At 50.0% G+C, this 25907-nt stretch overlaps 1 protein-coding gene across 5 annotated transcripts; it reads right to left on the bottom strand.

The window, feature by feature from the left end:
- Window positions 1-496: 496 nt before the first annotated feature.
- TBCEL (tubulin folding cofactor E like) lies at window positions 497-22095 on the bottom strand. 5 transcript variants are annotated; one of them, XM_063178549.1, is made up of 8 exons: window positions 22048-22095; window positions 17249-17398; window positions 14903-15042; window positions 12820-13001; window positions 11641-11897; window positions 9965-10091; window positions 9012-9128; window positions 497-5074 (listed from the first exon to the last, which is right to left on the bottom strand). In XM_063178549.1, exons 2-8 carry the CDS (start codon window positions 17379-17381, stop codon window positions 4756-4758), a joined length of 1275 nt encoding a protein of 424 aa, XP_063034619.1. In that variant the 5' UTR covers window positions 17382-17398; window positions 22048-22095; the 3' UTR covers window positions 497-4755. The 5 variants fall into 5 exon arrangements, with proteins under 5 accessions (XP_063034619.1, XP_063034620.1, XP_063034622.1 ...); XM_063178550.1 differs by lacking the exon at window positions 22048-22095 and adding an exon at window positions 19085-19597; XM_063178552.1 differs by lacking the exon at window positions 22048-22095 and adding an exon at window positions 17627-17869.
- Between the last annotated feature and the right edge of the window lie 3812 nt (window positions 22096-25907).

Below are 25907 nucleotides of genomic sequence, written 5' to 3'. Positions count from 1 at the left end.
CAAAGATGCCACAAGGGTTTCTGTGGCTGCTTGACCTTGGCAGGGCCTTGTCTCGTTCCCATTTTAAGCACAGCCCATGGAAGATGCTCTGGAAATGGATTTGCCCAGGAAATTTCCCATCCAGAGGAGCATCTCTCTCCTCCTGCCTCCCCCAGGGTCATTTGGTGCAGGCCATGAGGGTGACATTTGTTTTAACCCCAAGGCCAGTGCCTATGAGGAGAGACAGAGTGAGCCTGAGCTTTATTCCTCACCTGGCAGTGGGGATGAGTCCCAGTCACGGGGAAATGCAGCCGAGAGGAGGATCAGATCCTCCAGCTCTCCTGGATGTGACTTCTCCTCTCCTTGCACAGGTGAGGTGGCTGTGCCCGAGCTCATGGACACACAACAAAACCACCAGCAGGACAAAAAAAACCCTGGCAGTTTTCACTCACAGCTTTGGGGTGACAACAGGGAATATTTTTGCTTCAGGGGACATAAAAGCTCAGGACACTGGGGGTTTTAGTGTAAAAACTTACATAAGTTTATTGAACTGATCCAAACCAATGACCTATTTTGGCCTGAATTCCACCACTAAGTCTGCAAGCAAACCAAAGGCAAATTGTGGGAGCGGGAGGTGTATCCCCTGGGAGAGAAACCAGAATCAAAAACCAGATGGACTTACAGTTCTTCTTCTTTGAAATTACAGATGGATGCAACATTAACAGGGAGCAAGAACAGATCTTCATGTTTAAATTATATTTGAAATTTCCAGGAACTGCAGAACAGCAATCACAGAGGGAAAGGCCTGAGGTGGCTGGAGCCCCTCTAAGGTTGCTCTGGGGGAGGCGTCTCTGCTGCCACAAAAGTGCCACATCCCAAGCAGGGAGGCCCAGCTGCCAGAATACATTTTAGCCTCTGGGCTGCTTTAAGCAGTCATTTGCATTCTCAAGTCTTGCACAGAATGTCACTGACAAGAGAGGAGGCAGAGCTGTGGCACCTCCACTGGATTGCAGACCCAGAGCAGGAGACCGCGTCCCCCAAGCCACCACGGGTCACACCTGCCACCAGCACGCCTGCAGCTCCCAAAAAATGAGATTACAAACCCCAGCCAGCAAGCAGAGGACAGCCAGCACCCCGTGCATGCTCATAACAGCGATCTGCCTGCAACATCTGGCCAGAAATATGGATATTGAACAGGAACATCTCCAAAACCACACAGCACAGCCTCAAACTGGGCACGCGGAGCCGTGGGACACTTTGGTATTCAGCTGTCACCCGAGTCCTCCTGGAGCAGGTGCTCTGCCTGCTGTGCAGACTTTGATGCATGAACAACACACAAAAGCAGCCCTCAGGTAGAAGCACACACAAACCAGGGAAGCTGGCACATCTATTTTGTTGCCTCAAGCAGATGTGACAGACCCAGGGACCTTTAGCTAAAGAGGGCACAGGCTGGCAATGCCTGGACGTGGCAGAGGTTTAAATCAAACCTCCTGCCACAGTTACACCCTCCCTCAGCACCCAAACCTTCTCCTCTCTCCCCAAGACATGGTGCCCTGCTGGGTGGCACACACACAAGACCCTTCCCCACAAGGCACCATGATTTGGGGTGTTTTGCCACATCCTTGTGTGCTGTTTGGTCCCACACAAACCCTCTCTGGTTTTGGGGTTATTCCTTCTCCTTGGGAAGCCAACCAAGATTTTTGGTTTCTACCCCACGACTGCTCCACTACCTGCACACAAGGTGAATGCCTTGGGAAAAACCTTCCCCTGGAGAAACAGCAGGCTGGTGATTTCACACCTGAAGGGACCAGGGGAGCAGGTTTGGGTGCCAGCACCAAACCCCCAGCACCTGTTAACCTTCTGTGCTCTCTTTTTCCATCTTCCCACCAGGTCTGTCACAAATAAAAGCAGCATTTACTGCCAGTTCTGAGCTGGTGACAGCACCAATCCCTCCACGGACAGCCCAATTTTTAATGGGCAAACAAACTTAAAAGCACTTGGCCCTTCTTTATCATCCCATTCCACTCTTCAATGGCCTTTGTTTATTCCCTTCTCTGAAACCCAGGCTCTTAATTGTGCTGAGGAAGTTGGACAAGAGTTACAGCATCTCACTGACAGCAGGTACAATGCCATAAATACACCCACAGAGGCAATTCCTGCTCTGGAGAGCTGGGTCACAGATACTTTTGCATCCCCACAGGTCGCTTGCCTTGGACTCTGCAGCCACTCAGGGATCTCCTACTCACACTGGAGGTCAAGGGCTGAAATAGGTTTCTAATATTAAACAACCATATCTTCATAAAACTTTGCTTTATAACAAAATATCTTATTAACCACAACTTTTCCTATTGGTAGGTATGTATATATCATACAGAAGTGTTGGCTTAAGGGTTCTGCTATCAGGCAGCAAATTATTTTCGCTGCCCGAATGGAAAATACATCTTCAGTAAAGCTCTAGCTTATAAAAGCATCATTTTATGTTATACTGCCACTATCTCCCTGCTGTTCAGGTTACAGGTACCACGGATCTATGGAAAATCTATGTTACCTGTGGAAAATCTCACTCCCTTCCCTATTGCTCATCTCAATGGGGCCAAGAAATTGCTATTTTTGGCAGGGGGATGAGGCACAAATTAGTAACTTGTTCTAAATCCTCCCATTTTAACCCTTGCTTTGGATAAGGAACTAATCCCCTCTGAACAATCCCCAAATCCTAAACCTGAAGACTAATGAGATAATTAATACTTAGTCCCCTCCCCAATGATCCCACCCCACAATCCAGGTAAAATGTGAAGAGAAATACACAACTCCAAGAATACCAAAGGAGCTCAGTGATGTGGGAAAAAGCATCCTGGGAAAGAAAGTGCACGTGGGGATAAAGGGAGCATTTCAAAATGAAGGTCAGGAGTTCATGTGTAACTAGAGCCCTCGCTGCACAGCTCCAAAAACTGCTGAGCAGCTGCTTGGAACAGGAAATTGGGAAACTCTTCAACTTGGAGCAGGGAAGACACAGGAAAGCGAAACAAGAGAGAGGAAAAAAGGAGGAGGATTTCACTGACCAGGCAGGGGATCTGCTCTGCAGTAGAAAACAGGGACTACGTGAAGCAGCAGCACGCGATGCCTGCGAAGGGAAAGCCGAGAGAGAGAGAGAGGGAGAGAAACCTGCTGGGCATCCAAGGTGGGTCCTGCTGAACACCCAGCATGGAGTGAAACCTGCTGAGCACCCAACGTGGCACCTGCTGAACACCCAGTGTGAGTCCTGCTGAACACCCAGCATGGGTTCTGCTGAGCATCCACTGTGGGTCCAGCTGGTTTTTTCGAATGAAACCTGCTGAACACCCAACAGGGGTCAGCTGCTTTGTTCAGTGAACCTTGCTGAACACCCAGTCTAAGTCCAGCAGCTTTGTTGGAGTAAAACCTGCTGAACACCCAGCATGGATCCAGCTGAACACCCAACGTGGGTCCAGCTGAACACCCAACATGGGTCCTGCTGAGCACCCAACATTGAGTCCAGCAGCTTTGTTGGAATGAACCCTGCTGAACACCCATCGTGGGCCCAGCTGCTTTGTTCAGCAAACCCTGCTAAACACCCAACGTGGGTCCAGCTGCTTTGTTCAGCAAACCCTGCTAAACACCCATCGTGGGCCCAGCTGCTTTGTTGGAATGAACCCCGCTGAACACCCATCGTGGGCCCAGCTGCTTTGTTCCTCCACCTCCAGAGGCTGATCCAAGCCAACACCTCCTCCGAGTCCGGACCCTACGCAGGGACCCCCGGGCAGGGGTCCCGGGCAAAGTGCTAGGTTTGAACTGGTGCAACAGCAACAAACACAAACTTCAACTTGACTCTTCCTCTCTCCCAGGAGAGGGATTTTAGCCATTCCACTTGCAGCACCCACTGGTACAGGGTGAAGTGCATGGAGGGATCTCTTCAGCATCAGGATGGACAACAGGGGAAGCTGCTCTTTAACCCCTTGTTGACCTGTTGTTCAAAAAGCCCTTCCAATGCAGCGCTCATCCACCACCTCCCAAAATTCACTTTGCAACACATCCTTTATCCCCACAGGCTGCAGGCACCGTGTGAGATGGGTACAGCAGCCAAAACCTCTTTTTTCCCTCCAAAATCAGGTGGATATAGAGCGTGCACTTTGAAAAGAAAGTTTCTTTCTAGGAAGTTCTTTTGCTTTCCCCCATGTTGTGCACTCACAGAAAGCAAACCAGTGGAGTGAAGTGGATGCACTAAAGTACCTGAGCTCTGAATCAAGCAGAATACTGATGGAGAACTTTCCTGTGAACTCGAGCACAACAAAAGGTTGAGACAGCACCAAGCTGCAAGAAAATACTACAGCAAGCTCGAGCCACAGTTGGATAGCTAGGCCAAAGGGAGATCTGGTGGAGCAAAACACCAAAAAATTCAGGAAAAGAAAACAACAGGTCAAAATCTGCACCGAGCTATCTCCTCCCTTATGGACCCTGGCATTGTTTAGCTTGAACAACTGACCATTCATGCCAAATCACGAGTATACCGGAGCATCAAAGGAAACATCAAGGTATTGCCCACACTGAAACACACATCCTGAAGTCAATTGTCACCTCAAGGTCACCTGCAGTGGATGGTGGGCATGGTTCTCACATCAGGGCACTTCCTCCGGGCTAAGAAATTACCTGCTACAGAAACACAACCAAACCTCAACCAACCAACCAAAATAAAAACCTTGCAACAAACTCCTCAATGCATGTGTGTGGGTGTGTGGGGGCGTGTGGGTGTGGGCAAAAAGGCTATTTCATTCTGGGCTCCACGTAAATTTTATCCCCATCCCGGATGCCGTAGGAATGCAGCGCCCGCGAGCTGTATTTCATCTCCTCGGGACCAAAAGGAGCTTCCTGGTCCAAGTAGAAGAGCAGCATGTTGCTTGTTGACAGCTGCACCACAGTTTTTAAGTGCTTCTTCAGCTCTGCCACAGTCTGGTCGAGGCGGATGGACATCTCCTCCACCTTGTCCTGGAAGTGAACCTCCACCTTGGCGCTGCTCTGGGGCCGCAGATCCACCACTGCCAAGGGCTCCAGCTTCCCGTACTTGGTGACCAGCTCGTGATACCTGGAAAATTCAACAAGCCCAGAGTTAAGGTACAACCAGGGCACATCTCCCATGACACAACACTGACCCTGATTCCAGCAGAAAGCCCCAGAAAGTTCCAAGCACTCCAGTCACTGTCCCACGGTGCCCAGGCTGCACCATGGCTCAGTGTCCCACTAGGGAGAAGTGTCGTGCTGAGAAAGGTGAAATTACCACCAGCCTGAGGTGTTCAAGCTGACTGGTCTCAAAACAACAGTTTGGGCTCCTACAGTTTCAGAAATCCCAGCCAGGGCTGCAGTGGGATTTGGAAGAAAGAGAGGACGCTGTGCTCACAACTCTGCGCCTCCTGCTCCAGTGAAAACACTTCACTGAAGAGTGCCAGAACCAAGGCAGTGCTCACAAAAAGGACACAGCCTTCAGTTTACATTCCCAGTATCTGTGGCCTCACGACTTAACTGATCATCAGACATTCCTGCTGTTTTCCAAAAGGCCAGCTAGGTCCCAAATGTTACACTCCACTGAGCACAGGATCATCAAGATCACCAAAACAAGGTGAGCTGCTGCACAGTTTGAGAGCTGATAACAAACAGGGCACTTCTTGCCAGCTGATCCTTCACACCTGCTCTAAAACAAGATGGGAGTTTTACTAGCAGAGGCACACACTCCTCTGTCACCTTGTCCTTGCAGCCAAGTTCTGTGAGTGCTCTTCCCAAGGTCCCTGCAATGGAAAGTCTGTGTCACCCACACCCCCCTGGTATCGCTCCCATCGGTCCAGGCTGCATCTCCCTGCCTGGCTGGGAAAGAGGAGGAATGGCAGCACAAAACACAATGGGACTGGGATGACAAAGGCTGAGAGCTGCTGAGCACAGGTAACGTTTCAGAGGCCCGGCACAGAAGGAGCTTTGTGCTGCCGATCCCAGGCGGGGCTGAATGCGATGGGCGCGGTGTCACAGCCCCGGGGCAGCCATGGGATCTGGCAGGCTGCTGACCCCAGGGAGTCCTGCTGGAGGCAGGAATGTTCCTGGAGAACAGCAGCCCCTCTGTGTGCTGGGCACTGAGGTAAGGGCCACCAGGCACTAGGATTTCCCCAGTCCCACGCCCAAGGGCAGGATGGTGCCCTGCTCTCACAGGCAGGGTGGTGGGAGCAGCCCTATTTATGTGGGGAAGCCATTAGTGCTGAGAGAAAACAACACTGCCCACGTTTAACCCACTTGCAGGCAGAGCAAATGCCAGCCAGTGGCAGCAGTGGGGAGGGCTTCTCCTTCTCTGGAAGGATTTGCCAGCAGCATCATCTGACAGGACAGAGGGAGAGGGGAACCCACCTCTTGCTGCTCCAACCCCTCAGCCCCCTTTGGGACATCCTTTAACTCTCAGCATCGCTGCTGCTGCGGAGCAGCAACAACTTCTGGGCCAGCCACAATTACTGTCATGATTCATGCATTAAGAATGAACTGGGCTGGTGGTGGGGAGAGGATGAAGAGGGGGACAAATTTCAGACAAGCTGGGAGAGAAAACCACCATGAGAGAGCCATGATTATCCAAATATGTGCTGTAAATATGCAGTGGTCAAGCAATGCTGCCTGAAATTTTCTTGCGTTGAGGAAGGGCAGAATGAGCTTTGCACCCTCCTCCTTTGCATGTGAGCTGCACAGAAAGTGGGGAGTGTGAGTGAGTGGCTGCCCTCAAACCAATCAGCACCAAGGCACACTGGTACAGGGATGTTTTGAACCCCAATAATAGGCACCCTGGAGACTTTTCTAATCACCCCTTGCAGCCTGACAGACTCTGAGGCTGCTGAAGACCTGAGCCTGGCTGGAAGTGTCTGTGATACTGTGCAGATAAACAGAGCAGCAGACAAGCAGAGGGCTCATTAAAACCCCCCAGACGCGAGGACGTCACTCCACAAGACAGCCAATATTGGATTGTGCACCCTGGAACCACCACATCCACAGAGATAAACTGTTCCTGCCATTTCCCTGCCTGCCTGATCCCTTCCAGCTGCAGACAGCAATGCAGCAAGCAGGGGGGTTCTGGTGACAGAGCTTATCACAGGCTGCACCTTGCCAGTCTGGAGGGGGGCTGCTCCCACTGGCCACTTCTCCCTGCTCAAGTTGCTCTCCCTCTGCTCGAGGCAGCACTGCAATGCAGATGTCAGACCCCAGCCACAACATGGGTGTCCTGATTAGTTTCTAATTGCAAACCACTTTTGGAGCCACCCCACAGCAGATTTGGGAGCGAGGAAGGGGAAGCTTTAACAACAAACAGACACAAAATCCCTCTGCAAGGAATGCCAGCTCTCCCTTTGGACAGGGGCTGCTGGCTGTGGGTCCAGGAACTGAAACACTGGGGACACTCTCAGCCATCTGCAGCTTCACTAGAAAAGAGTCTGCAGTGGCCCCCAACCCTCTCTGGCACTGCAGAAGTCTCCTGGAAACGCTGCACAGATGAAGGGATTTGGACAAAGAGGCCATTGACCATGAAAAGGCAGCACTAGTGTTTAAAGGCTAAGAAATCTGAGGGGGAGGTGATTTTTCTAGCAGAAAGCTGGCATGTTGGTCAAAATGAGCCTGGTTTTCTGGGATGGGTGAGATGCCAGTCATCTTTTACATGAGATCCCACCTGCAAACCAAGCCCAGTGGTGTGTGGTGATGTGTGACACACAGCCTGGTCCCAAAGCCCAGGTCCCAGGCAGCATGAGTGCCTAAAGCTGTACCCCACTGTGTCCTTCCCAGCAATATATGGATCACTGACACTCCGTCACCGCCAAACATAAGAAATATGAAATGTTATGGAAATTAATCCCTTTTGGGAGCAGCACCATGAGCTCACAGTCCCATCTCCCCTTCCCTTTCCTCTCTCCTGCATTCTCTGTCTCTGCTGTTATCCCTTCCAATATTTCCTTCAATTTTTACGCTTCAAGGCCCTCTAAAATTACAAGTCATGACTTGTCCTCAGAAAAAGGACCAGCTGTCTTGTCTCTTGTCTGACTACATGAGTGCCCTCTGCCTCTGAAGTGACCCCAGCATGCTTTTAACAAATATTATAATCACTGACCCTATTAATATTCCCACAAAATGCCATGCCCTCATTCCCCTTTCCAGCCTTCCCACCCCCTTACTGGATTGGCAAGTCACATATCCAGTGCTTTAGAAAAACATGGATTTAAGCTGAGAGTTAAGCAGAGGAAAACACTGAGCAGATGCCATTTGCACCTCAGTCATCCATGCCAGGCCAGACCTGTGACCTTCAGTGTGTCCCCAGCTCTGCCTGTGCCCTCACAGTCACACACACACTCCTGTCCTACCCCTTTTCAGTAATAAAAGGACAATAAAGCTTTGCTGTCCAAAAGCACGTGAGGTTTTAGGGCAGAGGGCAGGTAAAAGCAGTGGCCTGATGCTCCATGATCCCTCCTCAGCCCATCAGGAGCAGTAAGTGGATGCTGGCACAAAAAAGATACAGACTGAACAGCATCTGTCCAAGTTCATTAGTTTACCAAGATGAGCAGATCATTGGATGTACTTTTTTGGCAAAGAAAACCCATCAGACTTGTGATTTGCAGGCCTGAAAGTGAGGGGCCAGCTTCCCATTGCCAGGCACATTCCACACACCAGATGGTGCCGAGGATTAGGTGCCCTGGCCTGGCAGTGCAGAGCACCATGTGCCCTGGCTTTGGGCACTCCCAAACACAGGTGGATTATGAAGGGAGCTGTGGGAGAGGCCAGGAAACAGTGAAGGTCATGTCCTGAACTGTCCTGTTGTTTAATGGCACTTGCCACACTTTTAAGACCAAATCTTACTCAGGAGTGACCCCACAAGTAATCAGACGACATAAATACAACAATTTCAACCCAAACAGACTGAAGGAGACAAGGCTGGAGGAAGGTGAGGGATGGAACAGCTGGCACATATTTCCCATCACCTGGCCAGTCCCTGCTGTCCAATTCCAGAGAATTCCTACCTGAAGGGAACCTCCTCCTCAGGGAACTCCATGTAGTAGCGGATGAAGAATCGCTCCGAGTCCTCGCGCTCGCCGTCGGCCACGATGCTGCCGTTGAGCTTGGTGATGGATGGCAACCTGCAGCACACACCAAGAGCCACAGTCAGCCAGGAGGGAGCCTGTCACAGACATCTTTTCATGAAAAATCCCTTTGCTTAGGATTTTTCCTCCTGAGAAGCTGAGAGGCCTCAGGAACAAAATGTAAACATTGATTATCTGCTGCTGTGGAATGCAACAGGTGCATCTGTGACTGGTCCATGTTGGTTTCTTTGTAATTAATGGCCAATCACAGTCAGCTGGCTCAGACTCTCTGTCTGAGAGCTAGCCTTCTGATGAAATCCTTTCTTCTGTTCTTTTAGTATAGTTTTAATGTAATATATATCATAAAATACTTCTGAAACATGGAGTCAGATCCTCGTCTCTTCTCTCATCCTAAGACCCCTGTGAACACGGCCACAGGAGCCCACACAGGCTCAACAACAAGGCTGGCACATCAAAGTGCCTCAGCTTTCACACCATGGGAATTCCTGCCAGGAAGTTCAGGTCTTAATCCCTTTGAGAGACTGGGAATGTTCCATGTAATTTCTCAAGAACATTCAAAATTATGCATTTTTATTTCACCACATGTGCACAGAGGAGCCTCACAAAATCCCCTGAGAAGCAGAGAACTCACATTTAAGATTTTCACTTCTCTGGCTTTTCCACAAAAGAAGCTCCAATCTTCCTGCATTCACACAGAACTCCATCTCCCACCAGCCTCTTCCTCTGATGAGCTGCTCCCACCCAACAAATCAAGCTCCAATCTTTCTGCCTTCACACAGAGCTTCATCTCCTGCCAGCCTCTTCCTCTGATCACCTGCTCCCACCCCTCTTTGCCTTGTCATGTTTCTGCTGAGCAGAACAAACCAACAGACCTGGCTATTAGCAGCTTCCTGCGTTCCTCGGTGGTGTAAGACTGCAGCAGAGGAATTCCCAGCAATTTCACCTCCTCGAGCTTCGGGAAAGAATTTAACTTGTCAATGTCTTCCCAGCAATGCAGACCTGCTCAGGAGGGAAGATTTGTGTTAACAAACACAGAAAACACATCATGGATCCAAGATAATCAGACACAGCCAAAGAACATATGTGACAGGAGAGTGTCACTGCTGCTCCTTTGAGAAGCTGGCTTTTTGCTCACCATGTGCTGCTAAAAAAATCAACATTGGCTTACAAGACAGAGGAGCTGAAATTCTCTTGTGCTGTTTCCAAGTGTATAAGGATGCTCTCCATGGCTTTTTTATGGACCACTCAGCCTTTGGCCTCACTGCTGGGGCTGACCAGCATCACTGATGTCTCTATAAAGGGATGCTGCCTTCAGTTAAAGCCACCAGCATTTCCTTCATTCCAGGCATCACTAAACAGCCATCAAATGGCTTTACCTCACATACACAACCACCCTGGGTCCCATTTCTACTCATAACCCAATGGTGAAACAGTCCCAGAAGCCATCCAGCCATTTAATGAAAAAGGTTTTAACTCATTTTCAGCTCCCTCAAGACCTGACATTTGGGATAACAAAGCAAGCAGGGAGGGCAAAATAAAACAAAGCTGAGGATTGAGCACAGCAGAGCCACAATTGTGTGGTGAGATCAACACAACTCATCTCAGAGTCCATGTCTGCCAGAACTTCAGAGTGCAGCAGCTTTCTCTAAACCCCCCAAAAAGTTTTAACAACCTCCTTGGGATTCCTGTTTGACTTTCAGCTCCCAAAACATCAAAATGCAACACAGAGCCCACACTTCTTAAGCACCTGGCATCAAAACTGCAAAACTACTTACCAGAAGAGCACTTGTTCCTCGGTGAGACAGTGCTTTCAAATGCAGCTTAACAGGCTTTTCCTCCTCTAGTTAAGCTTTTATTACAGGGATTCCTTGATGCTTACATTGTAGGGCATGTTAATAAAGTCCCTTCTACCTGCCTGACACTTCAGCAGCACTTGCACAGCATATAAAGCTGTAAAGAACAAAAGCTGCTGGTGCATGAAGCACTCCTGCAGATGAATTTCTGGTGTATGTGTCATCCACAAACACATCACAGCCCCCACGAGCTGCCCTGCAGCTCCTTCTCTCCCAGCACAGGGTGCTCTTCCCAATATTCCAACTGCTCATTCTCTTTCTGGAGCGTTGGCTGAAAATTCTCTGGGGCTGGAGTGTAAAAGCAGCTGCCAGCATCACTTGTGAGCACAGATTCTGCTGGGGGATGCCTGATCCACACTGCATACCTGCACATGCCCTCATTTTACCTGAGATAAAACAGGGAATAAAGGCAAAATGGGATTCTTTCATCCCCTCCACTGCCAGGCATTTATTTATCCTACCCCAGCCAGGAGTACCTGAGGCAGGGATGGGAAACAGAGGGAAACTACCAACATAAAAAAACCTTTCCAGCTCATTTGGATTAACTGCTCCACACTGCTCTGACTCATCCTTTGATAATGACTGAGTACCCAAAGCAGCAGGAAAATCCCACAGATGTGCAAGTTCACTGCTTGTCATACAGAGGAGAGACTCTGATGAACCCACAAAACCCATCCCAGCTCCCAGGCTCTCACCTGACTTGTGCAAGTTGATGGATCTTAGGTTGGGGAAGAGCCTTGCCAGGGAATCTTCTGACTCTTCAATGGTGGTGAGGTTGTTGTTAGCCAGGATAAGTGTGTCCAGGGATGGAAACATAATTCCCAACTTTCGAATTTCAGTCCAGTCTTGAAGATTGTTGTCAGTTATGTGGAGGAGCTTGAGAGACTGACAGCAAACTGGAGAACAAGACACTGTTTCGTAGTCATTAAGGCACAGGAAGAGTTCCTCCAAGCTGCACAGGGCACAAAGGATCACATCATCAATTTTATGGGATTTTAACACAACTTTCTGTAACAGCTCTGAGAACCTCACTGCAGAGAAGGCCTTTGAGCACTCCACATAGAGTGTTTCAACTGCATCTCTGCTCCCATCCATATTTTCAGAGATTAAAAAAACCTTTTAAGTGCTCCCTGAGTCTCTCCTAGTATTGTGTAACAGATTGGTTGGGGTTGTCTTCTGCTTCTGTGCCCAACAAGCCACCAACCCAGCTCCAGCAGTCACTGGGACCTGCTCTCAGTGCTCTCAGCTTAATTTAAAATGGGATTTTGATACAACACTGATGATGATTTTTTTTCCCCTATATCAAAGATTCCCATTAAAGAAAGAACAGATCCCAATAAGTTTTCTGACAACTGAACTCTCACAATCCCCGAGAAGTGTAGGTTGGCCATGCAGGACATTCTGGTTTTATCATCTCTGCTCACAAAGCCACACAGAGAGGGATCTGTCATCCAAACAAAGCCACTGAGGACATCCATGGCAGCAGAATGCCAAGGTGGCTTGTGACCAAACCACAGAAATCAACACTTGAGCACAGAAAAGCAGGATGAAATATTCCTTGACAAGTGGCCAGACCCTCAGAGTACCTCCCATTTAACAGGTATGTCCCTGCACAGTGACTCAGAGGCAAGTGTGACCCTCCTACATTTTTGGGGTGATTATCCATCTCTGGTATTTAGGTTTGGAGGAGGAGAAGGCCTGGGCTGTACAGCACCACCCAAGCTTGGTTTTTAGGACAATGTAAAGCCCTCACCTGGAGTCCCCAAACTCCCAAAGGAAAACATCCTTTTCTCTACTGATATTTCATCCTCACAGCCCCCTCAGCCCTCACTCCATAACCTGAGTGCAGTGAACCCCCAGATTGTCAGGCTTACTCAGGCAATTCCTGCAGGATGGTGTGCACTGTTTCCCAGGAAGCTTTGCTGTTGTTGAGCACAAGTTTGCGGACGCCAGCGAAAGACCCAGCGCAACTTCTCTCTAGAACGGACAAACTGAGAGGGTTGGAACTCAGGTTTAGAAACTCCAAGTGGGGAACGTTGGACACAATTTTACTGACCTAAGTGGGGAGGGAAGAAAAAAAAAAAAAACAGAAAGAAAGAAATGTGTATCAGGCAGTAATCAAACCTCTGGCAAGAATATCCCACCTCCTCAAAGGGGCTCTGTGGAACCATCACAAAGCAATGATATGGGGGAAAACTCAGGGATATCTACCTGTAATTCATACTCCAGCCATTCCTGATCTTGATGGATTGGTTAATTGCTCATTCTGCTCAAGAGTTCATTTAATTACACTCTAGGAGCAGCTTGATAAGAGAAAGGGAGTCCCTTGGGAGAGGTCATAAATCCACCTCAACCCCAAGGCTGAGCAGCAGCACATTCCAGGAGCCAGCCTTGCTCACAGGGGGACATGGACACTTCTCCTGCCTCCATGGCCAACACTGAGAACTTCTCCAGCTCCCCACAGAGCTCAGCCAGTCCTCAATTCCCTCCTTGACGGGGGAACTGAGTGGGAAGGAGCTTCCAACACCAGCAGGCATCAATGCAGAAAATAATTGTGAGTCAGAACAGCTGGCTGGAGATCTCCACAAAGCTCTGGGATGGGCAGACCATGGCACACAGAGGTCAATAAATTTATTTTAGCCCAGCTGTTGGCAAAGGGGGAATTGTCTCATGAATTCAGGTGTGTAATGAGTCTGCCTCACTCCACACCCCCTTCAGGTGATGCCATGGTTTGGGTGCTGCACCTCAGGGATAAAGAAGGCAAATTGGATGACATCAGTCCACCAAAACCACAGGATTTACAAAAAAATGGCTTATGGTGGATGAGTGGAAGAAGGGTATTTTTTTTCAGTATTATACTAAAATAAGGAAAGGAGGTATTAAAGTTCTTAGTGGGTATAAAAAGCTGCTGTATAAGGAACAGTGATGATGCTCTTCCTGCCTGCTGAGACCAGGGCAGGCAGAAATTGGCTGAAACTGCAGCACAGGAGACTTAAATTACACAGTTTAGCCTATGAGGTTATTAGCTAAGCATGGGAACAGGCTACCCAGGGACCTGGAATCCCCAGCACGGGCAGGTTTTAGGGGTGGGGAGATATTTATCTGGTGTGGATGGGCTGTGAAAACTGAATCCTGTCTCAGAGGAAGGGGCCAGCACACACAGAAGCCTTTCAGTTCCAGGGCAGCCTGAAGAGACTGAACACAGAGCAGGGCGTGAGATGTGCAGCCTGTGAGGGAGCAGGGTATGACCAGAGATGAGCTGGGACACTGCAAACTCTGCATTCCCTCCCTGCTTAAAGACATGACAATCTGATGGCACAAACCCCATGATATCCTGGTTTTTTCCAAACATTTCCAACAATAAACACTAACTTAAAAGGACAGCATAATCCAGTGAGGAACTTAATGACACTTGAATGGATTGAGATTGTTTCACTCCTGTTACATTGCATTTATTGAGCATTATTTCACCCAAGCACTTCAAAGGGTTTTACAACAGCATTTAGCATTAATTAATGAGGCTGCAGAAATACCCTTTGTGGTAAATATTATTAAATCTGCTCTGCAGATAAGGCAACAAATGTGGAGAGGGAATAAATACCTTGCCCACCATCACAGTGGCAAAGCTGGGAATCAACTGCCACTCTGTTAAAAACTAAACTGCTCATTAACTTCTTGGTGCCAGAAATGCCAGATCCAGTGCTTTGCATGATGAAATCAAATAAAAATACAGATTTCTCACCCAGGGGCCAAGACTGTAAGTCACAAGGTACAGGAGTGAAATGCCACACTGGATTAATTTCATCACATATATTGCTCAGCTGCTGTCAAAGTAAATAAACATCACCTTCAGAGATGAGAAAGGAGCCACCAAAATGGAACTCTCATCAAAGCAACGCATTTGCTGGCAGTAATAGCTGTGAAAGGCACCCACTGAGGTGCCCATCACCGTTTTACCTCGTGCCAGTCTTCCAGTTTGTTGTCAGAGAGGTCGAGCTCGAAGACGTGGGCGCAGAAGGCGGCGATCTCGTTCTCGTCGCCGGCACAGGTGATGCCGCAGCTGTTGAGCACCAGCACACTGGGCAGGTTCAGGCGGTCTGGCACAGGGAAAAACAGAAGCTGCCTCTGCTCAGCACTGCCTTGGAGTTACAGACCCCAGCCCCAAGCAGGGATGTTACAGCCAGCAAGAGAAATCCAGCAGTAATGTCAGAATTCACACCGGTTTCGGGTTAAACACGGATTTTGTAGCTGACGCCACCCTGAAGCCTTGGTTGTAAACATCAAGCACCACTCCTATCAGTGCTCTTCAGTTCTTCCATGTATTTCTGTACATTTCAGGCCTGCCTTTATCATTTATGGCTTGTCTCCTATCAGTCCTTGCCACAACTTCTGCTGTTCCCCAGCAGCTGCTGCAGCAGATAGGACACAGGACATGGGGAGTGCCAGCTGCACACTCAGACTCCCTTATCCTCCCGCCCTGAGCCCACTTGGGCCTAGTAACAGCCAGGAGGCATTTAAACATTTCTTAGAAGGTATTTAAACATTTCTTAGGAGGTATTTAAATATCTCTTAGGAGGTATTTAAACATTTCTTAGGGGGTATTTAAATATTTCCTTTCTAAGCTTTCCCTTCCCAAGGTTCAATGTAGAGCATTCAGCATTCATTCAAAAATTCAGGTCTCTGCTCTGCCTCTCCATTTCTGCTTTGGTTTTGCTCCAGCTCCTCCTCAGACAGGTGAATGTACTCAAAACTGCAACCAAGGACTTGGATCTCAATCACAGCCTGCTGTGCTAAGGCTAAACCATGACAAAAAGCTGGGGGTTTGTAACAGGAAACAATTTCCACACAAGAAATCCACGTTGAGGCAAGGCAAGCCATCAGTCTTACCCTCCTTCATGTACAACATGGCTTTCCCACCTCTCTGGAGCAGGAAAACCCATTAAAATCTAACCAGAAGCTTTTTCCTAAATAGGTGATCCCTTTTCTCCTTAACACTTGACAGCTGCACGACTGGAAAGGGATTCTAGCAGCAAACAATGACCTGGAGTCATCTGGGTTTCCAAGTTTTCTAGAAAGGGATTCTAGCAGCAAACAATGACCTGGAGTCATCTGGGTTTCCAAGTTTTCTGGCTCAGAATGGTTTGGTTTCTTTAAAGGATAGTGTGGCACTTTGGGAGTTACTAATGCAGTATTTGTAAGTCATGTCTCAATCACATTTTAAGATGTGGCCTCTTTTCAGCACCCCAACAGCTCAGGTGAGCAGGAGAGAGGTAAATTTACCTGCAGAGAGGGCACTGACTGAACATTCCATCAGGCCATTTCTGTTCATTTTGAATGTGTTTTATCCTCAGCTGAACTCAGGCCCTTTTTTCTCCTCTGTCAAACCCAGTTATTGGAAACTTCATCCAGCTGATTTCCATGGCTGCTTTCCCCTTTGGGGCTGGTTCTAACACAAATTGACCTGATGGAAGCTTGGGTCACTCCTACAGATCATGATGGGCAGGATGTGTGACACAAAGAAGGGGCAAACCCATCTGTACAAACCAAGAATGAAATGCCAACATCAGAGCGTGAGGGAAGACTAAAAGGTGTCACACATGGATCTAGTTCAGAGGAGATGGTGACACAGATTCTGCAGTCTGGGAGGCTCAAGGACATCCCTGAGCAGCACAGAGCTTCAGACACACATCTGGCTAAATCCCCTGGAGGCAGCAAGGGCAGGAGCACAGGAGAGGGGAATTCTCCACTAGGTCACAAAGTATTTGGTGCAAGTTCAACCGAGGCACTTGTCACAAAAGCAGAGATTCAACAACTCAGCACTCTGCCTGAAATATGTCCCCTCCTGTCCCTGCAGGCATCAAAGCAAGCTGGTGGCATGGGAACCAACCTCAAATTTAGATATTTGATGTATTTTTAAGCTACCTCTGCCAAAACACCTGTTGCTGCAGCCAATAATAAAATAGGAGCAGTGGCCTGAAGGAAAGCTCCAAGGAGTGCTGTACCCTCAAAACACAGACTGCACAGGGCTTTAGGTCCATCTCCTCACAGGGCTGGAACCTGGTGATGCTGAAGGTCCCTTCTAACCAAACAATTCTATTCTCAAATTCTGGTTCTGTCATGTTGTAGAGAAATTTGGTTTTTTACAACAACTAGTTCAGTCACTTTCTCCCTTTGTCCAGTCTCTCAACCCTCCAGTAAAACACCACATTGTGATGGTTCTTTTATCTGGGCAATTCAAGGTGATTCCTCTTTCAGCTGATTGCTCCCAGCACCCCCCAGATGCCCAGAAAAATGAGAATTTACCTTTCATAGGGGAGCCCTGTGGGGTGGCTGGGACGTGCACCCCCATGCCAGGCCCCCGGCGGTAGGGGAAGTTCTCAGGGCTGTATTTCTCACACAGAACTTGCATGAAACTCCTTCCACTGGGCTGGTCCATGCTCCCTTCTTGGACTTCTGGTTAAAAAAGAAAACAAATAGAGCATATGAGCAGTCAGCAAGTCATAATAATTTCTAATGAAATGATTGAGAACAAGCAGATGGGTCACAGGTTTTATTTCTGAGCTCCAGATCATCTGACAGGTCCTATTTCAAATTCCAGATTCAAGTAAAGCATTAAAAAGAACACAAAGTCAGAAGATTTGGTGCTGTACAGACACACCATTACAGGCCAAGCCTCCTTACCCCACCTGCTCTTCCAGGACAATTCCAGGCTGCAAAAGGTGACTTCTGTACTTGTCACTTGTGCCCCTCTCACGAGGGCTGTGAGAAATCCACAGCTACTGTCAAACACAATGCCAGGGCAGCCAGGAGGGGAAGGAGCAAACAGCTCCAACACCTTTCCAGGACAGCCAGGAAAGGAAGGAGCAAACAGCTGTTTGTGAGCAGGAGATTGCTCCCACAGCCTGTTTGCCAACTTCCCCTTTCTGCTGTGTCACCAAACACCGTCTGGCCAGGCCCGAAGGCAATTTCTGCCAATTCCATTCTGCAGCTGCCTAATGTATCTGGGAGATAATAAGTGTGCCCATGGTATCTGGGCATGGCACAGAGCAGCACAGGAAGGAGGCCTGGCCCCATCACAGGCAGCTGAGCTGCCTGCAGAGATACTGAGAGTCAGCTGGGAGTGGTTTTGGCACCAGGACCCCCCCATGGCTGAGCTCTGCCCTGCCCAGGTGGGACTCAGCCCCTCTCTCTGCCCTGTTTTTCTGTGTATTTGATGGTTTTATAACACAGGAGCAGAGCTGGGCTCATAAATTGTTGTTTCCAGAGGGCTCCTAGGCCTGCAACCCATCACGGACACAGCATCACAATCCTGAACGTGCAGGAATCAGTGCAGGTTTCCTACTCTGCACAATTAGTCACAGGGCAGCTGTTCCACTAATTACTGCAAAATCACATTTGTAAACCTCAGACTGGGGCCACACATTCATTGCAAGCCATGTTGCTAATGTTGAATTAAAGTTTCTGCCTGTTTATTTCTCTTAGACTCGTTACAGGCAAGGATATAAAGCTAGACATAAAATTCTGAACAGAAATTATTTCACTAAGGGTCCCTTTGCTGAGAACCACCTGCTTGACAAGTTCCACTTCACTTCTTCATGACCAGACTACCTTGCATGAAACTCCTTCCACCAACTAAAAGGATTTCACCAACCAAAAGAATTTCAGTACAAGCAGCAATTGACTGAAGCATGTCATCATTTTTATATTCTATATAAAGTTTAAAAGTCACAAATAGGGACTTACAGGATTAGTCTTTAAAAAAAACCCAAAAACTACAATTTTCATCTCTCAACAGCTTGGTTGATTCATAACTCAAACTTGACTCATGTCACCACTCTATCTAGAATCAAAAATAAATCCTCAGACTGGAATTTGATATGAACAAGGTATTTAGTCTTGAGCTAAACCATTCCACATGGTACAGGAACAATGTTTCAGTTTGTTCCAGAGTGGTTTGGGAGCTCAGCACCATCCACAGACAGACAGACAGACAGAGCTTTCCAAACACCCATTCACACCTCCTGGTTGGAAATTCTGGAACTCCCATGTGCATAAAGCCTTCTGTCCTCCACGTGGCTTTTCCATCCCTCTTTATCTGCTGAACAAACATCAGCTGGAAATTCCACAGGACAAACTCACCTTAGAGGCAAAAAATGCTGTTTGCAGCTCCAGTGTGAGAGCAATCCAGAACTGAGAAGAAGAACTACTGACATTTACATCCAACAGCTCTGAACCCCCAACATTTTCTTCCTCAAGCTCCACTTTTGAACACCAGTGAGATGACAACAATGCTGTGGGGTGTGCAGTCACCTTCCCAGCTCCCCTCCCACGGGATTCCTGTAATCATCTCTCACTCCTGTGGCTTCTCTGAATCCCCACAATTGCCTGGGAGCTGGGAGCAGCAGGATGTGCAGGGGGAGTGACAGGTTCCAAGGGAATGCTGGCAGCTCCAGGCCAGCACAGGGTGACCTGGAAGTTGTGCACGTTTTGTGAGTGTGGCCCTGCTGACAGCACCAGGGACAATTCAGGGCTCAAAATAACTCCGGGTTTTCTAAATGACAGCACAGAGTGCAAATGAGGCACTTGGGCTTGGAGAGGTGGCAACAAAGAGCCTTTGTTGCTGTGTTGAAGTGCTCTGCTGCAGTGGGGAAGGACAGAGAATCCCAGAATCCCAGGTTTGGGTTGGAAGGGACTTCAAAAATCATCTCATTCCCCCATTCCAACACCTTCCACCATCCCAGGGTGCTCCAAACCCCATCCAGCCTGGCCTTGGACACTCCCAGGGATCCAGGGGCAGCCACAGCTTCTCTGGGCACAGGTGCCAGGGCCTGCCCACCCTCACAGGGAGGGATTTCACCCCAATATCCAGCCCAAAGCCACTCTCTGACACCTTGAAGCCATTCCCCCCTGTCCTGTCACTCCAGGCCATTGGGAAGTCCCTCTCCATCTGTCTCCCTGCAAGCACTGGGAAGTCACAATGAGGTCACCCCAAAGCTTCTCCTCTCCAGGTAAACAACCCCAAATCTCCCAGCATTTATTCCCTCTGATCCCCTGGACTCTCCCCAGCAGCTCCACATCCTTCCCCTGCTGGCATTCCCAACTGGAAGCAGCGCTGGGAAGGATCTGGAAAGAGGAGCACAACCCTGACTTGAGATTGATTCCAGGGAAACCCAGAGCGCTGCTGATGGGTGAAAGGAGAACACTGAAACCAGCATGGAAAATACTTCCAGCTGATGGGTGAAGAGAAAACGCAGAAAACAGCAAGGAAAACATTTCCAGCTGAGGGTTGAAAAGAGAACACTGAACATTTCCAGCTGATGGATGAAAGGAGAACACTGAACATTTCCAGCTGATGGAAATGTTTTTTATTCCACAGCTGCTTGCCCAGGGTTACACAGGCCATGGGAACTGGGAGAACTGGGATCAGCTCATCCTTCCTCCTGCCTGGCTGTGCAGGGGATGCCAACAGTGATCCCTCACACCCCACTGCCCTGTGTGAGGTGACAGAGCCACCAAATCCCAGTTATTTTCATATTTTTAGAGCTGAACCTGATTAAACTTATCAAGCAAAAGATCCTCAATATGTGAAAATAATCCTATTCCAAGCCTTCCCTCTAATGCACCACAAATTAATGTCACCCACAAATGTCACTGAAACCAGCATGGAAAACATTTCCAAGGTGTGGGTGAAAAGAAAACACTGAAACCAGCATGGAAAACATTTCCAGCTGAGGGGTGAAAGGAGAACATTGAAACCAGCAAGAAAAACATTTCCAGCTGATGGTGAAAAGAAAACACTGAAACCAGCATGGAAAACATTTCCAGCTGATGGGTGAATGTAGAACACTGAAACCAGCAAGGAAAACATTTCCATCCCTGTGCCCTGAGCCCTCCAGGAGAAGCAGAGACCCTTCAGGAGAATGACACCATTAATGGCATGCTAATGACATTCCAGTGCCACTCACACGCCTCGGGGGCACGTCCTGAACCGTCACACAGCAAACACAGCCCGACGTGTTTGTGCACACAAACAAAGCCTCGGGAAGGGAGAAACGGCACAAACATCCGTCTGAAGGAGCTGCAATCCTCCTCCCAGCCACGATTCAGGGAAGTTATTTTTGAGGCGATCTCCAGAGGCAGAGCAGCGAGGCACAGGATGCTTTGGGTGGAAGGGACCTCGAGGATGGCGCAGTTCCACCGGGTGTGCCCTGGGCAGGGAGATCCCAGCAGGATTCCCCTGGACTGGAGCAGGAGGCACCGGGACAAGGCACCAAAGCGCTCTGTCATGGAACCCAGCAGGGCTGTGTGCCCCCAGCGCTGTGCACACAGCACACAGGGGACACCAGGACTGTCCCTTGTCCTGCTGGGGCCTGCCTGTGCCCCTGTCCCACCACAGCAGTGACATTCCCTGTGGGACATCCCTGGCCCTGCTGTGGGGCCTGCGGCAGGACGAGCCCACAGCTGTCCCTGCCAGCCTGGGAGCTCCGAGGCCTCTCCTTGTCCCTCACACGGCCTGTCCCTGTCCCTCTCACTGTCCCCAGCCCTCACACGGCCTGTCCCTGTCCCTGTCCCTGTCACTGTCCCCATCCCTCACACAGCCTGTCCCTGTCCCTGTCCCCAACCCTCACACAGCCTGTCACTGTCCCTGTCCCTGTCACTATCCCCATCCCTCACACGGCCTGTCTCTGTTACTGTCACTGTCCCCAACCCTCACACAGCCTGTCCCTGTCACTGCATTGTACTCAAACCCTGTCCCTGCCCCTGTCACTATCCCCTCACACGGCCTGTCCCTGTCCCTCTGTCCCTGTCCCCTCACACGGCCTGTCGCTGTCCCTGTCTCTCTCGCTGTCCCTCTCCCTGTCGCTATCCCCATCCCTTACACGGCCTGTCCCCGTCCCTGTCGCTGTCCCCGTCCCTGTCGCTGTCCCCTCACACGGCCTGCTGCCTTCCCCCGCTGACAGCGGCCCCCGCTCTCCGGCACGGCGCGGCAGCCGGGGCCGGGCCCGGCGCGTTCCGTGGCGCTGCGGGCGGTGCCGGGGGTGCCCCGGTGTGCCGTGTCCCGTGTCCCGTCCCCGCTGTCCCCCCGGCCCGGCCCCGCTCACCCAGGCCCGGCCGCCGCGTCCCGCATCGACCCGGAAGCAGCTCCAAACATCACGTGACGCCGCGCGCGGTCACGTGGCAGGGGCGCGCCCCCCGTTGCCGTGGAGACGGCGACGCCGATGACGTCATCCTCGTCCCCAAGGAGGGTTCCCTTGGGACGCGACGGGAAAAGCGATGGCAGCGACACAGGGAGCGGATCCCGACCCTCTGCTGGGCCCCAGAGGCGCCTCGGGAGCGCTGGGGACGGCCCTGGGCTCCTCTGCACGGCGGGGACAGCGACAGCCCAGAGCGGGGCAGGGAGGGTGACAGATGGAGGGACAGGAGCACCTCCCTGACAGGGAATTGGCTCTGGAAAGGGACCTCACCTCTGTCTGGAGCCCGCAGGGAGAGCTCTGAGCAGGGCCCAGGCTCTGCTCCAGGGGTGCAGCAATGGCACAAGATGGATGGGCAGGGACTGAGCCCAGAATGTTCCACCTGGACAGGAGGAAGAACTTTATGATTCAGGGACCAAGGGACCCTCACTGGAGAGATTCCCAAACCACCTGGGCACAGCCCTGTGCCTTGGCATAACCCTGCTGGACCAGGAGGACCAGGTGACTCCCTGAGGTCCTTGCCCTGGCCCAGTGTGTGATTCTGTGGTGCCACCCAAAGCTGCAGGGCCAGGGCTAGCTCTGAGTACAGGAGTTCCCTCAGGGTGCCACCCCTTGTCCCCAGGCTCCTGCTGGAGCCAGATACATAAAATGACCTTAAATCTGCCAACAGATACATAAAATTACCTAAAACCAGATACATAAAATTATCTAAAACCTGCCAAGCCACAACCACATAAAATCACCTAAAACCTGCCAACCATACCCACATAAAATCACCTAAAACCTGCCAAGCCATACCCAGTGCATGCCCAGGATGTGAAACCCCGCAGCACTGGCTGTGTTGGTCCTGCAGCAGCTGCACCCTTTGCTGGCAGTGCCCCCCTGCTCCTTTACCAGCTCAGCCCAGCTCCAAAGTGAAAAGCTGTAATAGGCTTAGTCATGGAATCTAATGAGCTAATCAGAGGTGCCCAAACCTATTAGCAGCAGGAAAACACAGCTGCACTGTCTCTCCTCTCCTCTCCTCTCCTCTCCTCTCCTCTCCTCTCCTCTCCTCTCCTCTCCTCTCCTCTCCTCTCCTCTCCTCTCCTCTCCTCTCCTCTCCTCTCCTCTCCTCTCCTCTCCTCTCGCATTTTCTTCAGGACCACAGTGCAGAAAACCTTGCCTGATGCCAGAGTTATGCAGATTCACATCCCTGCTGCACATCCTGTGGCAAATTCACCCCTGTGAGAGGCTCAGGGCTGCCCAGGTGTCCCCGCTCACATCACACAGATCAGCACCAGCTCTGCTGTGTGTCACCCTGCCAGCCCCACTCTTGTCGGGGAAGATGAAACAGGAAAGCCTTATCAATATCATTGTCTGGCAAAAGATTTTGAGGGTTTGGAAACTATAAGCGAGATTGAAATGAAAGCAAGCTTTGAGATCCCTCAGTTACTGAACAACTGGAAAACAATGGTGTGGCTGCTGAAGGTGATCCCCTTTTGATGGAACAACACCCTCTGCTTGCAGACAGGCCCAAGGGTCAGAGCAGACCCTACAGCTTGGCAGAAGGGCCCAAAGAGGAGTTTTTAGGGTTTAAAATGTAACAGAGCATGGTAATGTGGTTTAACTCTCCTTACAAGGTTAAATATGAAGTCTGTACACAAACAAATGAGAGATCATAGCAAGCAAGTGGATGTAGGGGACACAGGCTCTGGGGCTCTGAGCAGGCTGCAGGCCTGGCCTTGCTTTCTAAGGCTTGGTGAGGAAAGAGCTTGTTTAAAATGTAACACAGTGTGGTAATGTAATGATTCTTGTAGGCTGTATGGAAATGCTGTAGGATTTGTATCTTGTACTAGATTGGTTAGTGAGAAACAGAATATTCAGCATAGAAGAAGATTTATGGTATTGGAATGGGAATCTCACTCTCTTACCCTTTTACTCTCTCACCCTCTCATCCTCTCTCCCCTCTCTTCTCTCAGTCCTGCTCTGAGCTGTGCCTGGCAGCTCCCAGCAGGGCCCTGCACTTGGCCCTTTGCAATAAACCCCAAATTCCAAGACCAGAAGAAGATTTTTTGTATTGTAAGGGGAACCTCACTCTCTGATCCTCTCTTTTACTCTCTCGTTCTCTCTTTGCCATGCTCTTTATCTCTCTCTGCCTCTTTGGGGCCTGCTCTGGGAGAGAGCAGCAGCTCCCAGCAGAGCCCTGCACCCACATCCTTTGCAATAAACCCCAAGTTCCAAAAGGTCCCTGCACCCAGGCCCTTTGCAATAAACCCCAAATTCCAAGTCCTGGCTGCAGAGATCTCTCGTCTCCATCCATCCCCACCATCCTACCCCCCGATGCTCCAACACACTCCCCTCCCTCCTCTCTTTTTTGGCTTTCTTTCAGCAGCAGCCCCAAGCTGAAATCCATTTCCTGGGCCTGTTTGCCCTTTAACAGACAGAAACCCACCTGGGTGTTCTTCCCTTTTACCCTGTTGACACAACACTGGGTTTATTCTGCTCCTGGGCAGGCCAGCACAGCTGAACATTTCCTTGCTAACACTCCCTAAAAAAAAACCTTCTCTCCCCTGCTCTGAAGGGCTCATTTGGTCCTTTCAATACATTCCAGGCAGAGCTTTGTCTGCACTTGGTTTCCTTCCCCCTCAGCTCCTCGGATCTGTTTCAGGGAGATAAAGAATTCCATTGCATGCAGAGGCCACACTCTTTCCCTCACAATCCTCGTGGTTTCTTTTTGCACAGCTCACCTGGGCTATTCAGTTGCTAGAAGGCAGACAGAGCAGACTTGAGCTGGTAACTGGCACCACAGTCTGACTGGAAACACATTTCAGGGGCTGCTTTCTATAATTACAGATGGGCTGGATAGAGCAGAGATGTCTGTGTTAACCTCCACTGGGTCAGAGCTGCAAGTGTGAGAAACCTGTACCCCTGGCTGGCTTCTGAGCCCATTTCCACGGAGCCTGGGCAGGCCAGGGAATTGTTAACACAATAAAATCTCCCCCCTCCGGGGAGAAATTTGAATTCAGCCCAAGCTAACCCAGATCCTGAGTGCTTATCACGCTGCTGCCTCATTGTTCGGGTTTGATGGGTGCCCATCTCCTCCTCCCTGGCACACAGGTATCCTCTTGCCCGAGCTTTCAGCAGCCCTGGCCCCTCCCTGGCAGGCTGCCCTCTTTCCCACAGCTGCTTGCCCAGGGTTAAACAGGCCATGGGAACTGGGAGAACTGGGATCAGCTCATCCTTCCTCCTGCCTGGCTGTGCAGGGGATGCCAACAGTGATCCCTCACACCCCACTGCCCTGTGTGAGGTGACAGAGCCACCAAATCCCAGTTATTTTCATATTTTTAGGGCTGGACCTGATTAAACTCAAACAAAAGATCCTCAATATCTGAATATAATTCCATTCCAAGCCTTCCCTCTAATGCACCACAAATTAATGTCACCCACAAATGTCACTGAAACCAGCATGGAAAACATTTCCAAGGTATGGGTGAAAAGAAAACAGTGAAACCAGCATGGAAAACATTTCCAGCTGATGGGTGAAAGGAGAACACTGAACATTTCCAGCTGATGGAAATGTTTTTTTTCCCACAGCTGCTTGCCCAGGGTTAAACAGGCCATGGGAACTGGGAGAACTGGGATCAGCTCATCCTTCCTCCTGCCTGGCTGTGCAGGGGATGCCAACAGTGATCCCTCACACCCCACTGCCCTGTGTGAGGTGACAGAGCCACCAAATCCCAGTTATTTTCATATTTTTAGGGCTGGACCTGATTAAATTCAAGCAAAAGATC

Source organism: Melospiza melodia, chromosome 29 (assembly GCF_035770615.1).
Source record: "Melospiza melodia melodia isolate bMelMel2 chromosome 29, bMelMel2.pri, whole genome shotgun sequence".
NCBI classification, from domain to species: domain Eukaryota; kingdom Metazoa; phylum Chordata; class Aves; order Passeriformes; family Passerellidae; genus Melospiza; species Melospiza melodia.
This window is presented reverse-complemented; position numbering and strand designations above follow the sequence as displayed.

What these genes read in the sequence shown, in the direction of transcription:
- TBCEL (XM_063178549.1), bottom strand. Translation starts at nt 17,381, where the DNA reads ATGGACCAGCCCAGTGGAAGGAGTTTCATGCAAGTTCTGTGTGAGAAA. An exon ending in ACAGGGCTCCCCTATGAAAG is followed by an intron (nt 15,043 to 17,248) that starts GTAAATTCTCAT and finishes TCCCTGTGCCAG; the next exon opens with ACCGCCTGAACCTGCCCAGT. An exon ending in GAGGAGGAGGTTCCCTTCAG is followed by an intron (nt 5,075 to 9,011) that starts GTAGGAATTCTC and finishes TGAATTTTCCAG; the next exon opens with GTATCACGAGCTGGTCACCA.